Source organism: Myxine glutinosa, unplaced genomic scaffold (assembly GCF_964187855.1).
Source record: "Myxine glutinosa unplaced genomic scaffold, kmMyxGlut1.1 SCAFFOLD_1912, whole genome shotgun sequence".
Lineage (NCBI taxonomy): Eukaryota > Metazoa > Chordata > Myxini > Myxiniformes > Myxinidae > Myxine > Myxine glutinosa.
The window spans coordinates 23826-41372 of NW_027618007.1; the positions used below are offsets into that span (position 1 = coordinate 23826).

A 17547-nucleotide genomic window follows, 5' to 3' on the forward strand; every position below is an offset into this window, starting at 1 on the left:
GCATGAGTCTACCATTAGAAAGAGGCTGCACAGATTTGATCTACATGGGAGGTGTGCCAGGAGGAAACCGTTGCTGTCCAGAAAGAACATCAGGGCAAGACTAAAGTTAGCCAATGAACACCTAGGCAAAGACCAGCACTTTTCTGGAACAATGTGCTCTGGACAGATGAGTCAAAGGTAGAGCTCTTTAGCCACAGTACCAGAAGACATGTTTGGCGAAAACCAAAGACAGCATTTGACCACAAGAACCTGATACCAACTGTAAAGCATGGTGGTGGAAATGTTATGGTTTGGGGCAGCTTTGCTGCATCAGGGCCTGGGCAGCTCACCATCATGGAATCCACTATGAATTCTTCATTGTACCAGAGTGTGCTTGAGGATAATGTGAGGCCATCTGGCGGAGAGTTGAAGCTCAACCGAAGGTGGACCTTGCAACATGACAATGACCCTAAACATACCAGTAAATCCACCAAGGAATGGCTGAAAACAAAGAAATGGATGGTTCTGGAATGGCCAAGTCAAAGCCCGGATCTAAATCCCATCGAGATGTTGTGGGGAGATTTGAAATGAGCTGTGCATGCAAGAAACCCCTCAATCATTGCACAGCTGAAAGAATTCTGCATGGAGGAGTGGGGAAAAATTTCTCCCAGTCGATGTCAGAAACTGGTCGACAGTTATAAGAAACCGCTACTTGAGGTTGTTTCTGCCGAAGGGGGCAATACCACCTATTAGAGCCAAGCGTGTACTTACTTTTTCCACATGCGAAATTTACATTTATGTTTATTTAAATTATACAATGGACTTCAACATGTAAATTTTTCATGATATTTGTTATATTATATCACCTTTATCTATCAATATTGTTGAAATGAAGATCGAATAGATGTATGTTGAAATATGTTGAAAAAGTCAAAACTTTACATGGGGTGTACTTACTTTTTCACGTGACTATATATACCTTTATTTATTTATATATATACATTTATTTATATACATTTATTTATATACATTTACTTATATACATTTATTTATATACATTTATTTATATACACATATATATATATATATATATATATATATATATATATATATATATATATATATATATATATATATATATATATATGTAAGTTCAAAACACACCTGGTCTCAAGTGTGCCGCACTGACCGGGTCCTCGGTCGAGGTCCTCAGCATCATCCCGTTTCGGCCCTTCAACCTTGATATGGTCAGCTAAGGGGCACATACACATCCACGTGCAGCAACTACACTTGGATGCGTACATACCCCCACCCCCAGCCAGTGCGAACGCATACTACAACAACAACACCTCCACATCCAGAATCCACAGCACCAAACAAACATGGTGGAACACTCAAACACCCACCTTTATACCCTTCACCACTCACCAACAAAACACACCAGATCATTCATACACACACATACACATACACACACAACACACATACACATACACCCTTACAACATACACCACTCAACATACAAAAACACTCATGCAAAAATTCATTCATGCAAAAACACACACCCTCACCCACTCACTTATATACACAAAATAAGAAATAATAATCGTAACAAAAACAAACCAAAAAAAAAAACGTATATATATACATACGAGGAATAAATGAAGCCACCGTCTTCAAAATTGTGCAGGGAAAAATACGACCGAGCATTACTGATGGGCAGCTCCAACTATATTACAAGGCAGCTGAGTTTTAGTTAGTCGCCTTTTCTGTAGAAGAGGACAAGGGGCTTGTGGTAGCTGAATGAGCTCGGCTTTTTGTGACAGCATGGCACCAGGAGAGGAAAAGCTGACAATAAGATGGATGATGAATTCATTCATTCATTGATAGTTGTTGAAACTGCCATTTGAGATGATGTTTCAGATGTTTCAAAAACTGCTCAATATTTTTCACATTGCACAGATCTATCCCTCATGTGACCAAAAAGGTGTGGGACCTCACCTGGAGTATCACTTCCTTGTTTTTTGTAACATGATGATGTTTCTAAAGTAGGATGGAATGATTGATGTGTGGAATGACGATTGTAATTTTTGTAAACGCCATTGCCCATTCCTTAGGCCAGGGGGACGAACCCCAACCACCTTGTGAACCTCCAGAGCGGAGCCTGTTTCTGGGGGAGAATCGAGACAACTTGGGAGATTGCGGTGGGAATTTGGAGGATGTTGACGTGGAACGCAGTCTCTCGCCACCAAGTGCGGCCAATGTCATTGTGCCTTTGATGGCTTCTTCAGGCACTCCCTCAGGTGAGATTGATAAACGTGCGTTGTAAATTCCTACTGTTGTTGAACCATTTCTGTCGCATTATCCTTGTCCTACTATAGTGGTTGCTTTTGTTCCATACAAGGTCGATCACTTGCCTTGTTTTGTTGCAAAGGATCTATAAACGGCTGGTACAGTAAGGGTGGAGATATTAACGAGGTCATCTCAAAAGTTCTGTCACCCCACATACTTATTCAGCGATACCAATGACAAATGTTGTTTAACCCCCGCGCACCCCTTTCTAACCCCATTCCATCTCAATCCTTCCTCCTTCCAAACTTGAGAGTTTCCGTATCCATCTAATCCATCCCATGCATCCTCTCCTGCCACCCATTCCTCCCCACACCGATTGTTTGTCCAAGTTTCACTCTACCTTGGCCTTTGGCGCTGCTGTTGGTGCCCCCTCTCTCAACTGTTCCTTCTGCCAAGTTTCATCCTGATCCATTCATGAAGCCTCAACAATCTTTTTTTTTTTTATCACATTGTTCTGCACAATCCCAAACCCCATTTAAATCTCATTTCCAAACAGATTATTGTGATTTTTTTCCCCCCCCCTCTATCCCTCACCTCTTTTCGGTACTTGTCGGTTGGTTCGTTCCTTCTCTGTTTCATCCCCACCTACCGCTTCCGCTTCTTGCTGTTTCATTCAGCTTCTTCACCCCCATGTATCTTCCTCCCATCCCCTTGATCTCACTTCTACTCTTCTGTGTCGGTGTTTCCCCCTTTCCATTTTGCTCCCTGTCATTCTTCTTTAGCTCTTCCATGAGCCTCGACCATGTATGCAAAAAATATATATATATTCATCCTCTTCAAAGCACTTTGTCCAGTGGTCAAATAACTTTAAATATGATGTCGTAATCACCAAGACTTGTTACCAAAGTTACAATCGGGCTGACAGAACTTTTGCGATGACTCTTGCGTAGCCTCTCCTTTGATTGGCAGCTGGATTCCATTTTTCATCCAGCAAGAGATTTGTTTTGGCCTGATTTACCTGGCAGTAAAAGTGCCACAGCCCTGTTTGCATTCTGGTATTTTTAAAAGTAAACGAGGCCCCTCTGTTTTTACTGGAGAACATTCTTTGGTTTATTTATTAATTTTTTGGCCATTGTTCCGTAGCTTCATTGCATTCCCAACCCCGCCTCTCCTCGGCTAAATGACCTCCATTTCTTTTTCTTGTAAATGTCACGGTGTTTGTGCCGCGGTGCAGACGCAGAAGAAGTCGCCAGCTCTGTAGTCTGTGCGTGGTGTCACCAGCCGTGCATCGGACGCTACTCCTTGCCGATGGCGGGCGAGATGCGCAGCTTCTGCAGCGATAAGTGTTTCTCTGCTGGTCGACGCGCCCACTTCAAACGAAGCAAGGTCACCCTCGCATCTCGTCATCGCCACTTCTTTAAGCTCTTCCTCACGTACGCTTACCACTCGCGCTTTACCATTTGAGAGAGTGCATTGGGTAATCTCATGGTAGGCATTTTAAATTCGTATTTCGCTTCAGCGTTCATCTCGGAGAAGACTGGAAATATAACAGCAAAAACGGACTTATTTAAAGAATAGAAAGAGCTGCCGTGAGAACGATGCATTGAGTATGGATGAAATTGACAAGCAACGAGTTTGTCCCGTGTAAAGGAATTATAATAAAAGACATCATCTCGAGGTTGAAGTCCAGGCCTCTGCTGATATGGCGGGAGTCCTCATGGTCCCCTGGGAGCCCCCATGATCCGAAATCGAAAAATCTAAGACAGAGCGATCCTGTGGACTATCGACTAGAAGGGCTGTGTCAGGTTTCGGAGCAATCGGTTGGTTAATAAGGGAAGAGTATGGATCCGGGGTTTAGGAGGTAATCCCTCTCCCACTGGGAGCTCCGTGATCCGCAATTGAAGCCGAAGCTGTCTTGTATTCATGTGTCAAGTTTCAGAACAATCAGCTGGTGATAAGGGAGGAGTAGCAAAATTTGCAAAATCCAAAAAAAGAAATCCTGTGTCGAAGTGGCAACCCATCCAGGATTGTGTCTTCTAACAAAGGAAAAACTTCCTCAGCAGCCTTATGCGTCTGAAGACATGAAATGATTGGTTCTTCTTCTTCCTTTATTCACTCCCTTCTCTGGGGCTTCCACTGGGATTTTGTAAAAAAAAAAATTATTGTACCGATAATGTTCGGCAAATTGAAAAAGATCTCCTTGATTTGTCAACTACGGTTGAGCACTTAATCTAAGCAAAACGAATTGTTAAACTGTTTAAACTGAAATTGACTTAAACTGGAAGGTAACGCAGAAGTTTCTAAGGTTTGCCTATAATTGGACAACTATAACATGTTTTTAGCAACTCCGAATTCAAAATACAAATATTAAACGACACAACCAATCTAGAAATAATCTACCTCCACAGAGTGACTGATACGAGTTATCAAACTTCTGGTATTGGTGTCTCATGGCAATTGTCCTCAATTGTACTTTAAACAAGCAGATAGTCCATTCAAGGATGGACACCTCGTTCATACAGGTAATGACTTTTTGCCTGGGCTTTGGAGGTTCTCCGCTTTACCTGGACGCTTAGTTTTACCAACTTTTCCTTTTTCTAACATCATTAATTTTACCTTTACCTCTTTTCCTTCTTTACCTTATCATCTTTACCTTCCTCATCCTCCTTCTTTACCTCTTTACCTTTTTACCTTTATTTTACGAGCAGGGGTAACCAGCATTGCCTGGTGATGTTCTAATCCTGTTGGCATTTTGAAGAAATCAATTTTTTTTTTTCTCTTTTTTTTTGTGGGGGCCTAAAACACTTTCCTACATCCACTAAGGAATGGGGTTGGGATCATTTAATATTAACTTTCATGTAGCTACAAAATCCTAGGCATTCTAGAGCGATTTTAAAAAAAAAAATTTTTTTTTTTTTTTGCCTAAAACACTCCCAGAAACTCTGATAAACTTCTGAAAGTTTGACAAAGATCCGTTCAGCCAGGGAGCAGGAGGAGGGGTGAGCAAGGATTGGTAGGAGGATTAAGTGGAGAGCAGCAGGAGGAGAGGTGAGCAGGGCAGCGGGAGAAGGAGGTGAGCAGGGCAGCGGGAGAAGGAGGTGGCAGAGCAGGAGAAGGGCGCAGGGGTTGATTGGACTGTTCCTCTCCAGTTAAGACTGGTTCATCATCATATCGGCTCTTAACAGTGGCTGCTCCTGATATTTATCCTACATTGGACTAATTTGTATTCTTCACAAGTTCATTCCATCCCTCATTCAACCTTTCTGTCCATCATCTCAACCTGGGTACACTGGTGCATGTGGTGCGGGCTATCACAAGGAAACCACTCGCATTCTCCTGGAAGGTAAATCCGAGACTGATGGAACCCTGCAGTCTCTCAGCACAACTCAAATCCATTGTATACCTGTCCTACAAAGAGTCAGGACCCAACATCAGGCTCACCTGTGATCCAAATTCTTCAGCCTCTTGCCATCCTCCAAAGTCTGGTGGGAACTGATCAGGTCTGTGTGTGGTACATATTCTCCTTCCATTCCATACCCCACTAGAAGATGGAGTCATGCTGGACCTGCTCAAGAAAAATAAGATTAATTGAACTCCGCCTTCACTCAAAAGGCCATGGAACCAACATGTTGGTGGAGGAATTTATTAACTGGCTCTACATGTCTTCCTCACCTGGTCCTGATGGCACAAGTGCTCTAGTCTTCAAGAACTGTGCTGAGATGTTATCATACCCTCTATCCTCTCCCTTTCACAGGTCCTTCTTGGATGGGAAAATTCCTCCTCCTTGGAAAGTTGCAAATATCACTCCTCTCCATAAAAGGTGTCGTTGAGGAATTTACCTTCTCCAGAACAATCCTCCAATGTACATCTCTCATGTTGCAACTGCAAAAGCAGCAGGAAATTTTAAAATTGCTCATCATCCCTTTATTGGCAGATGCCATCTCGTAATTTTTGTCAGACATCACCATTATTATCCATACATTTCCATCATAGATTTGAAAGGCTGGCCGGTTAATCCGATGCAAAAATAAAGGCCTAATTAAAACAAAGTTCGAGAAAACTGCCTTGCTCAGCTACGTCAGTGACCTGACATGATCGGAAGAAAGGAATGCAATGAGGACCATTTTCTTCGCCACCTCATTTTTAAAGCCTGGAGCACGCATGGCTGGATGATGTGAAAGCAGGTGTGGCAGGTGGGTGTGTGGGTAGAGAGGGGTGAATAATTCTGCAAATGCACAGGACCGTAAGATGGCAGCACCATGTGGTAATGTCTTTTGAAGTCTCCATGGTCTTCTTTCTTTGACATCTTAAGAAGCACCACTTGGATGAAAAATGGGTGTTTTACTTTTGGTTGAGTACCCTCATGTGAAGCACAACCCTGGTTCTGATCGTCACTTCCAACATGGTGTATCCTTTTAACATAGTTTGCTCATCCTTGGCGTCTTGGTGAAGTACATACAGTGAGGACTGCCTTTCCAAAAGGAAGTGTAGTAGTCGATTCTGTTAACCAGAGGTCCTTTGCACGTGGTCCTTGTATGATGTTCGCCAATTGAAAACAACCACTCTTGTTGCTTGCAGAGCAGTTGACTGTTTTGGGGCCTGATCTGGAAATGTGTTTTTTTTGTAGACAAGATCGAGGCTCATGTAAGCGCTGACATTAATCACAAAAAGACAAACTGACACATAAAACATGAGATAAAGGGAGCGGGAGACAAGATGGGGAGAGAGAGGGAAACACACAAGTACAACATTTGAGAGCAGGGACATCGGGAGATCTGTGGGAGGGAGAGGGCTTGGGGGGGGGGGAGGAGGCACGGGAAGAAGGGGGGGGGGGTGGTAGAGGTATAAAACACATGGACACTGCTAGGACTTCCAGGAAAGAAGTAGATATGTTGTGCACTCATTTGGTTGGAGAACTAAAATTAGATTATGATTGGTTACTCCCGACCGCATCTAGGCGACACCATATAATGAGTGGATACCAGAGATAATGTACCGTGTGGCAGGTGGTCGCTCCCATTAAGGTACAGCAATAGCTGAATGGGATACCTTAATGGCGGTTCACCACTGATAGTATGGAGTCGCTTAATGACTGATATATATATATATATATATATATATATATATATATATATATATATATATATATATATATATATATATATATATATATATATATATATATATATATATATATATATCTCTTCAGTTCTCCAGCTTTCAATGAGCGCACGTAATGACGTCACTGCCATGAACATACACTCTGCCTGTCAAGCTCTCAAGAGAACCATCCGACAGAGCAGAATTTTTGATCTTAGTTCAGATACTGTCATAAGTGTATGTTAAACTCACAGTTACTGACCTGGTTTTGCCCTTTTTGGGGCTCATCAGGGCAACGCAATGAGTCCTGCATACACTTATGACTCTGAAAATCTTTCTTTGAAAAACTTATGACTCTGAAAAACTTATGAACTGTGAGTTTTACATACACTTATGACAGTATCTGAACTAAGATCAAAAATTCTGCACTGTGGGACGGTTCTCTTGGGAGCTTGACAGGCAGAGCGTATGTACATGGCAGTGACGTCATTACGTGCGCTCATTGAAAGCTGGAGAACTGAAGATATATTTGGATTGGTTGCTCCCTGCTGCATCCAGGCGATTCCATATAATGAGTGGATACCAGAGATAAGGTGCCGTGTGGCAGACGGTACTTATCGCTCCCATTAAGGTACAGCATAGCTGGATGGGATACCTTAATGGCGGTTCACCACTGATGGTATGAAATCGCATAGTAACTGATATATACAGACTTGGCATTTAATATGGAATATTTTTTTGTGGGGGTGAACTTACTTTTCAAGATCACTTCGAACCAAAAGTTCATTGGAATTATGTTGAAATTATTCTAGATTTTGTTAATGTGACCTTTAAAAGAAACAAAAACCACATTTGACATTTTGAAGCAAATAAATTGATCCTTGAAAGTGATGTAAACTGATATCGAACTCAATTCACGGACAGTACTGTGTTAAACTTCTGTACGTTTTCCAGAAGTATCTCTTTATTTTGCACATTAGCCAAAAATTTTTTAAGCAAAAGCTAAATTATGACTGGGATTACGGACAGTAAAATTACAGTTCAGTACTTCATGTAACCCCCACGAGCATTCAGGAGAGCACGTACACGTCGAGGCATGCTGTTCACGAGATTTGCCAAGGTTTGGACAGGAATCGCTTGCCATGCAGTGACAATGGCCTGCTGCAATTCATGCACAGAGGTCGGCTGCTGGTCCAAGTTGTCGATTTGACGCATTAATTCTGCCCCCAAGTTCTCTATCGGATTCATGTCCGGGGACATGGCAGGCCACTCCATATGCTCTACACCACGGTCAGCAAGAAAGTGTTGGATCATGCGAGCATGATGAGGCCGTGCATTGTCATCTTGGAAGACAAAGTTTCCTCGAAAGGCTGCACGAGCAAATGGAAGCAATGTTTCTTCCAGAATGACCCTGTACTTGAACCGGTTCAGGTTTCCATTCAGAACAACCAGGTCAGTTTTGCCTCCTGCATGAAAAGCAGCCCAAACGGTCACCCCACCACCTCCAGCTTGGACTCTTGGCACTATACAATCTTCGTTGTGGACTTCATGCACTTGTCTGCACACTCAGACGCGGCCATCTTGACGATAGACCAGAAATCTAGACTCGTCACTGAAGGTCACGTGATTCCAGTGTCCTGGCTGCCATTGACGGTGCTCTCTGGCCCACTGCAATCGGCGCTGGCTGTGTTGTCTGGTCAGGCGTGGCTTTCTCAGGGGACGCCTGGCACGATAGCCTGCTTGAACCAGTCGTTGGTTGACTAGCCTTCTGGATACAGGCACATTTGGCAGTTGCTGCCACTCAGCCCTGAGCCTATTAGCTGACTTGGTACAGCCATTGCAGACTAACCGGTGCAGCTGGCGATCATCTCTCCTTGTGGTTCTGCGTGGACGTTCTGGCCTCGTTATTGGAGTAGGGACACCCCTCTGAGCATTTTGTTTCAGGATCTTTGACACCTGACCTTGAGTGATGCCATACTGCCGAGCAAGAGCATGCTGTTTCATGCCAGAATTTCGTAAAGCCACCACTCCATGACAAACAGCATTGTCAAGTTGACGGATCATCTCCAGAGGAAGCGGCAATAACTGTTGTAGACGTGCAGCAGTTGTTTTCCACTAATACAGAACGCAGCAACCCTTATATACCCGATTGTGAAACCAATCGTCAAATGTACCTGTCCTTACATTTTGTCATGCCACCTGTGATATAATCCTGTTATTGACTTCTTGCTGCGAAAGACAATCAGTGACATGGTTCTTTCAACAAAGACATCACCAAAGGGTAAAAGAAACTCACCAGATTGATATACTGAGTTCAGAAAGTAAACCCAAGTCAAGAAAGAAAAAAAATTCCATATTGAATGCCAAGTGTGTGTGTGTGTGTGTGTGTGTGTGTGTGTGTGTGTGTGTGTGTGTGTGTGTGTGTGTGTGTGTGTGTGTGTGTGTGTGTGTGTGTGTGTGTGTGTGTGTGTGTGTGTGTGTGTGTGTGTGTGTGTGTGTGTGTGTGTGTGTGTGTGTGTGTGTGTGTATATATATTATGGGTAAGAGTCATGTTTTGCCCGATATAGATTTGGCAATATTGAGCGTATGACGTCAATAGAGCAGTGCCAAGATGGCGGCTCTCTTAGAAGCATGCACCAGGGAGGAGCAACAGTCTGTCATCTGTTTCTTGGGAAGTGAGGGTGTGAATCCCAGTGAAATCCATAGCAGAATGAAGATGCAATATGGTGACGCATGTTTATCGCTGCAGCAGGTGTACAACTGGGACAGGAAGTTTAAAAGTGGAGTATCCAGAGTGGCAGATGCTGCTCGCTCAGGTCAGCCTCACACAGCCGACACACCAGAAATGGTTGCAGGAGTTGAGCGCGTGCTAAGGGAAAGCCGTCGCATTACGCTGGATGAAGTGGTTTCCGAATTGAACAATAGCCATGGTTCAGCACACCATATCATTCACAACGTGCTGGGGTTCCGCAAGGTGGGTGCCGAGACAGCTCACACCCCAACTGAAAGAACAGCGAGTGGACATGTGTGAAGAACTTCTGCGACGTTACAAAACAGAAGGCGACGCTTTATTACATCGCGTAGTGACGGGATGAAAGCTGGGTCCACTACTTTCAGCCAGAAACGAAGAGGGCAAGCAAATAGTGGCGCCATTCACCTTCACCGAAGCCCAAAAAGTTCCGCACACAGCCGTCCACTGGAAAAGTGATGCTGACGCTCTTCTGGGATAGCCGAGGCCCACTTGTAGAGCATTACATGCCCAGAGGGACCACAATCACCAGTGCATCATACTGCGACCTCCTTATAATCATCTGAAACCCGCAATCAGATCAAAACGCTGTGGACTCCTCACTACCAGTATTTTGCTGCAGCATGACAATGCTCGGTCCCATACTGCCCGCTCTACAACTGCAACAATCGAGGACCTGCATTTTGAGTGTTATTCCTCATCCACCTGACTTGCCAGACCTCATCCCTTCGGATTACCACATCTTTGGGCCACTTAAAGAGGCGCTTGGTGGAATCACTTTGCGATTCGATGAAGAGGTCCAAGAGCCATTGCATGAATGGCTACACAAGCAGCTAAAATATTTTTTTCCAGAGGAATCCAGGACTTAGTAAAGCGCTGAAAAAAATGCATTGAACACAATGGAGATTATGTGTTGAAAAATAAGTTGTTACACACGTACATGCAATAAACAAGTTGTGAAAAATATTTGAAGGTTACTTATTCACTGCCCCTCATATGTATGTATGTATGTGTGTATGTATATATATATATATATATTATATATATATATATATATATATATATATATACATACATACATACATACATACATACATACATACACATGCTCTTTTTTTTTTCTTCTTTTTTTTTTAACATCTCATCATATATTAATATTTTCCTTCCCACCACTTTTTCACCATAGGTTTGTGACTGGTGCAAGCAGCTCCGCCCTACGCTTGACCATCTCGGGTTTGGTGAGGGTGATGGCCGTTTGCGTTTCTGCAGTGCTCAGTGTCTCCAGCAGTACAAGATGGACATTTTTTATACTGAAACTCGTGCCAACCTACCATCTTCAGGGGCCAAGACTTCACTGGATTTGCCTCGTGAGCGAAGGCCGCCAACCACTTCTCCTTCCTCTCAAGACGACCGTTCTCCCATTCCTCCCCAGGGTCCGGAAAATAATGTTTATCCAATTCAGTTGTCTCCTTTACCTGTGGAAAGTAAACGATTGGTCATGCATTCACCTTCGGCACCAACTCCGCCTAAAAGGGCAAAGGAAAACAAAGCCTCATTTTCAGCTCCAATGTTGCCAGTTGCTGCCCAGCCAAGGAAACAACCTTCTGGCAGCCCAATTATGCCATCTTGTCCTGAACAAACCCCAGTTTCCAGCACGTCTCCACCAAGGACAACATGCCGACAGTCAACAGAAACTCGTATCCACACTCCCTCATCCAGCAACGGACCCTTCCCTATGACAATCCCAAATCTTCAAAGGGCAGTTCCACCAATTTCTGACCAACCAGGCCTACCTCCAGGCCTCTTGGCTAGTTTTTCTCAACTGGTCCCACCACCGACCCTCATAATACCTTACCCAATCCTCGTTCCTCTTCCAATCCCTATACCAATACCGATCCCCGTGCCCTTTCCTGCTCCTGGTGTCTCCAATGTAAAGATTAAAGAAGAACAGCAGGACACAGTAAGAAATGAGAAAGAGAATGAAAGTACGAAAAAGGGAAGTAGTCGTGAGGTGACAAATCACTGTTTAGAGAACTTTAACAAGGACAACGATGAAATGTGTAAAGTGCTACTAGCACAAAGTACTGACTCCAGCCTACAGACTCCAGCAGTGGACCCCAATAAAGGTCAAAACCAGGACAACATGGATAACAAATTGAAGTGTCCTTCCATATCAAGGTTACTCGGTTCCTCTCGACCCTCTTCCAAGCAGATGAGCCTTTTGCAAGTCCTTCCAACTTCTCTGACCTCCCCAACCATCCCGCAAGCCCCGAGTGCACCCTGCGCTCATGAACTTCCTTGTGCCGATTGCACACGGGCTCGCCTTGCCCAGGCACCCAAGTGACTATGAGCACAGTGTAATACATTCAAACACTAGGTTGGTTGCTAGAGCGGCACCAAAGTAGGCCTTTCAACGGTGGTATTTGATGCCACGTGTAATCAATCTCTGAACTGAAAAGACTCTGTTGCTGAGCCGTTTGCTCCCAAGCTTAAAAAGCCAGGAAGTTTAATATATATTTTTGCGTCACAGATTATGATGGTTAAATTTGACCAAAACCTGCTAAATGCTTAAAGTGTGAGGAGGTTTGGTTGCCAAGCGCGTGTTGTGACCTGTTGCGTTATTCCTCCTCTGTATATGTCCATCTGCCCGATACAGTACACTGGTCATTTGCGAACCTGCTGCCCTTGTCGTTCAGCTCCTCCACGAGCCTAGGCCTTTGTGTTAAAATATATAATTACACACTTGCCTCTTTCATGCAATGTTTACTCACCTTGTCATGCTGTATGTAAACACGTTTAATATTTTTATATTTAATCGAGTGTGGGAGCAGTGCAACTTGATCATTCTCGCCCTCTCTTCCCATTAAGAGTGATGAATCGAAAGGATTCGTCTATCACCGGGCCTGGTATTCTATTGTTAGGGTTGTAAAAATAGCACGACAGGGTATAGTCAGTTACAAGAACCACCTTTAGAGGCCATTTTTCCCTGCAGAGCGGGGGGGGGGGGGGGGGGGGTTTGGGCACCGTGGTCCCCTTTTTTTTGAAGCTATGTTTTATGGCCGGATGCCCTTCCTGCCGCCAACCCTGTTAGTCGCCTCTTGCGACACAGAAGGAATTACCAGTGAGCTGGTACTCAATTTGCCGACCTCAGAAGGATGACAGGCTGAGTCAACCCCCCTGGTATTCATTCAGCGATCGACCGGGATTCCGAACCCAGGAATCAGGATCCTAGCATCCCAAGCCGGCACCCTAACCGCTAAGCCAACACCAGGCTCACGTTATCGTCAGTTACAAGTACGTGTATATTTCAAACACTAACGGTTCATTCTGTTTTAGACCAAATGCTCTATGGGTTCCAAGCATTTGGAATCCTTCGGTTGTTGCACTGTCGTTCGAGCAAGGCTTCCACTCTTCCATAAATGCATGTCGTGTGTGAAAGTGTTTCACCCCGAGGGTGAGAGTGGCTTGGCTTTTGCCAAATTCTTTGCAAAATGAGTCCAGAATGGTGTTGTGCATGTGGCTCGGTGGATTGTCGCTTTTTGTGCCATTCCACCGTTCCGATGCTGCTGTCGAACGGTATAACCAGTTGAATTTCCGTCACCTTGGACCGTTTGTTCTGATGATGTCCAATGGCGTGCTACGCACAGGGGCTCGACTTCCTCTTGGGCTTGGAAATCACATCTTTGGGATGTCTTATTGAACATGTCTGTTGCCGATCACGTTACAGAGGCTTGGAGATCCCATTTCAGGACACGGCACAAATAGAGCGCACTGCTCTATAATGGTCACTTCCATCGATGATAAAATGCTCGAAACTACAAGATGAACCAAAAAATAAAATAAAATCCTGCTTGAAATCCTTCTGTGTTGGTGAGATTTTAAAAAATTTAATGTTAACCGCCCGTTCCTCCAGGGGTTCAGTGCGGACCACGAATGGCTTGAAATGGCAACAGTTAAAGTTCATAAATACAGTGCGTTTGGATTTTCATTTTATCTAAATTCTAAATAGTTTATAATTATTCCCTTGGAATTCAGAAGAGATGATGCTGTGGCCTTCACAGCCCAAGATCTAATTTAGAACTTGTGCTGTTTATGCTGAATGTGTAAGCTTCCTGGCCATATGTTTTAATTTGTATTTGGGATTGAAATGGTGAACCAATTAATTTAATGTTGAACTAGAACGGCATTCGGTAGAGAGCAAACCTCCACCAGGCTGAGCAGTTTACGTTTTGTATCTACTGGTAGGCCGGATCTGGATTCGGACCTGAACCAAAATCTAATCGGCTTGTTCTTGTCACCAAACCAACTCATCCCCCAAGTTTAGTCATAACTCGTCCTCAACTTCTTCAAATATTATGTTATTTATTGCTTTTCGCCCGATCTCTCAATGGTGAAGAATCACTTAAAATTAAATAATTCTCGTATCCGAATCCATATTCGGATCTTGACCAAAATTGAATCGATTCGTCCTTGTCGCACACCCAACCTCTCCACCAAATGTCGTCCAAATCCTTCCACAACTTTTTGAGATATCGTGCTATGCATTGTTTTTGGCCCTATCTCCCAATGGTGAAGAATTACTTTAAAAATTCTACTACTTGGATCCGAATCCGGATCTTCACCAAAATCTAATCATTTCGTCCATGTCACATACACTACCTCTCTGCCAAATTTCGTCCGAATGTATCCACAACTTTTTTAGATATTTTGTTCACAAACGGACAGACAAACGGTAAAACGGACAAACAGACAGACAGGGGTGAAAACATAACCTCCATCCACCTTTGGTGGCGGAGGTAATAACTATTGTAACGTGTTGCATCGGTTGGTGTAATAGCTACTGCGTCAACAACGGTAAATTCGGGAATTAATTTATTTATACGACATTTACAATCTATATTACTATTTAAATTGAATTATACGGATATTTGATATATATATCGTTTGTTATACCTCTCCCACACCCCCCCCCACACCCCCCCCCCCGCCTTCCCATGCCTCCTCCCCCCAAGCCCTCTCCGTCCCACAGATCTCCCGATGTCCCTGTTCTCTGCTGTTGTACTTGTGTGCTTCCCTCTCTCTCCCCATGTTGTCTCCCGCTCCCTTTATTTTATGTTTTGTGTGTCCATTTTTTTTTTTGTGATTAATGGTAGCTCTGACATGAGCCTCGATCTTGTATCCAAAAAAAAAAGAAGAGATTGGTGGTAAAAGTTTCCATTGAGTGTTTTAAGTTTTAAATACTGTACCGTAGTTGAGAACAGACAATGCAAATCATGTGAAACTTTGCTTTTTGTCCCTCTCTGTGTGTCTGCCATGTTTGTGCAAATATCACTGCTACTAAACTCTGGGCCATCCCTCTTCCTGCTAGTTGATCATGTAGTTCATATTGTTGCTCGAACAACCGAGCCACGTGTGGTCACGACTTGCTCTTTAACATACTTTGGAAGTGTACACAGAGTCGAGGCTCGTGGAGGAGCTGGAGCACAGAACGGATCAGGATAAAAGGAACAGCGAAAGCGAAGGACGGAATGCCAACAGAGGGGCCAAGGGAGGAAATGTACAGAGATGGACAACAAGGGATCTGCAGGTACGGTTAAAGGATCGGGAATAATTCAGGGGGAGGGGGGGGGGGGAGGATAACATGGATACATAAGCACAAAAGATTGGGGGTGGTCTAAAGGGTGTAGAAAGATGATGGTTTTTGATGGTGGATGATCCGCGATGGCGGTGAAGAGCTTTCTTTTAGATCTGGAGGGAAGAATGAGATTGAAGAGAATGTGGAAGTTTGTTCCACAAGTGGGAAAAGGAGGAACAAATGCTTCCTGATTTTGGGAGTTTCACTGGAAGAAGGCGCTGTTGGACCGGGTGGCCTTGTTGAGGGGTTTGTGGAGGTGTAGGTGGGCACTCACCTTCCCATCTGTTCTTTCTCTGATGTGAGCATATTGTCGTGTGATTTCCCCAGGTGAACACCACAGGGATCACGAATGGCCAATAGCGAGCTTTAACTCGGAGGTGACTGATCAAATGCGGATTTTACTATATATACGCGGGAGGAAGAAAGAGAAGAAAAGGAAGCTGAAGAGCTTACCTGTGGTCCTGCCGCAGTCCTCAAACCTGCGGAAAATAAACTCAAACAAACACGGATTTAGGAATGTACAAAAATAACAAAAGGATTTATTAAAACAGATTGCCGGGACAAGAAATGCGGCAGTAAACTAAATAAATTCCTAAATGGGACGTCCCCCACACCAGACACCAGACACAAATCACAAACGAGGGATAAAATAACTTGGAAAATAAATGTGTAATTCCAATGGGCACTTCCTGCGCTGGTGTCTATTGCGGTGCCATAAGGGACAAAGGATAAATCACATTGGGTAAGACATACAGGGATAATTTATCCTTATTCCCTAAGCTAAATAACATGCCCCGCCGCCTGCCCCCTCGTGACAGGGACAGATATACAACTTCATCCGACATCTGGGCTAAACAATTACTTATTACATGGGGTGATTCTACCCGACATCCGGAGCATGTTAATTTATACATCCTACCTGTTCTAAAGTATCTCTACCCCACCGTCATAACAATATGTACTTGTTATCCCCACACTTTTTGAAAAAAAACGAGGTATATTGTAATCGGCTCCGTCCGTCTGCCTCTATTTTATACATCGTTGCCATATCCCCTTTCTTGGATGCCATTTGTGTCATTTCCACTAATTCCTCAATATAGTTTTGCTTATCCTTCTATGCAGACTTCCTTACTCGTGTTTTAATCATATATGTATACGTTATCTTCAATACAACCTTCTGGGCCTGTGCTTTGCACATTTCTATTTTTAGTTATTCCCACACCTTTTGAAAAACACTGAGGTGTAGGGCTTATTGTAATATTATTTGTCACGCTATCTCCTCCTAAACAGTTGGGCAGAAATTCACCAAACTTGGTAGTGTTATGACCACCACATGGCAAGAAGGTGCGCAGTATCATTTATGCCCGCCCACTGTGGTCCTGGGGCGGGGTCAAAGGTCAAATACCAACAATTGTAATTACGGGCACATTTATGTAATGAAACTTTGTGTATGCAATCAACATTGGGGGGTCTCGTGAATATGTTGTGTTTTGGGGAATTTGACCTCCGGTTCAAGCCACAGGAGGTGGCTTGTTCAAAATAACTGTCCAGGACTGTGCAACAACAACTCATGTCAGTCAGACATCTCCACCTCCCTCTTGTTGTAAAATGATCTATGTGGTTCTTAGGTTTTTTTTCAATCCGGTGACATCCATGTTGATATCTGCACCAACGAAGGTGGGTGGAGGTTGTTTTCACCACTCTTTGTCTGTGAACAGGATTTTTTTTATTTTATTGAAGTTCACCATAAACAAGTCTGAAAGCCACTAATTTGTAAAGGGCTACAAAGAAA

The 17547-nt window shown here is 43.7% G+C and overlaps 1 protein-coding gene across 1 annotated transcript; it reads left to right on the top strand.

The window, feature by feature from the left end:
• The first annotated feature begins 1677 nt into the window (after positions 1–1677).
• On the top strand, positions 1678–13979 carry LOC144889233 (uncharacterized). The gene is made up of 3 exons (XM_078769278.1): positions 1678–2282; positions 3506–3657; positions 11307–13979. The coding sequence occupies exons 1-3, from the start codon at positions 2045–2047 to the stop codon at positions 12462–12464; spliced, it is 1548 nt and encodes a 515-aa protein (XP_078625404.1). The 5' UTR covers positions 1678–2044; the 3' UTR covers positions 12465–13979.
• The last annotated feature ends 3568 nt before the right edge of the window (positions 13980–17547 follow it).

Coding starts and splice junctions, on each gene's coding strand:
- LOC144889233 (XM_078769278.1), top strand. CDS start 2,045: ATGTGTGGAATGACGATTGTAATTTTTGTAAACGCCATTGCCCATTCC. Junction 2,283..3,505: donor TTCTTCAGGCACTCCCTCAG/GTGAGATTGATA, acceptor GCCGCGGTGCAG/ACGCAGAAGAAGTCGCCAGC. Junction 3,658..11,306: donor CCCACTTCAAACGAAGCAAG/GTCACCCTCGCA, acceptor TTTTCACCATAG/GTTTGTGACTGGTGCAAGCA.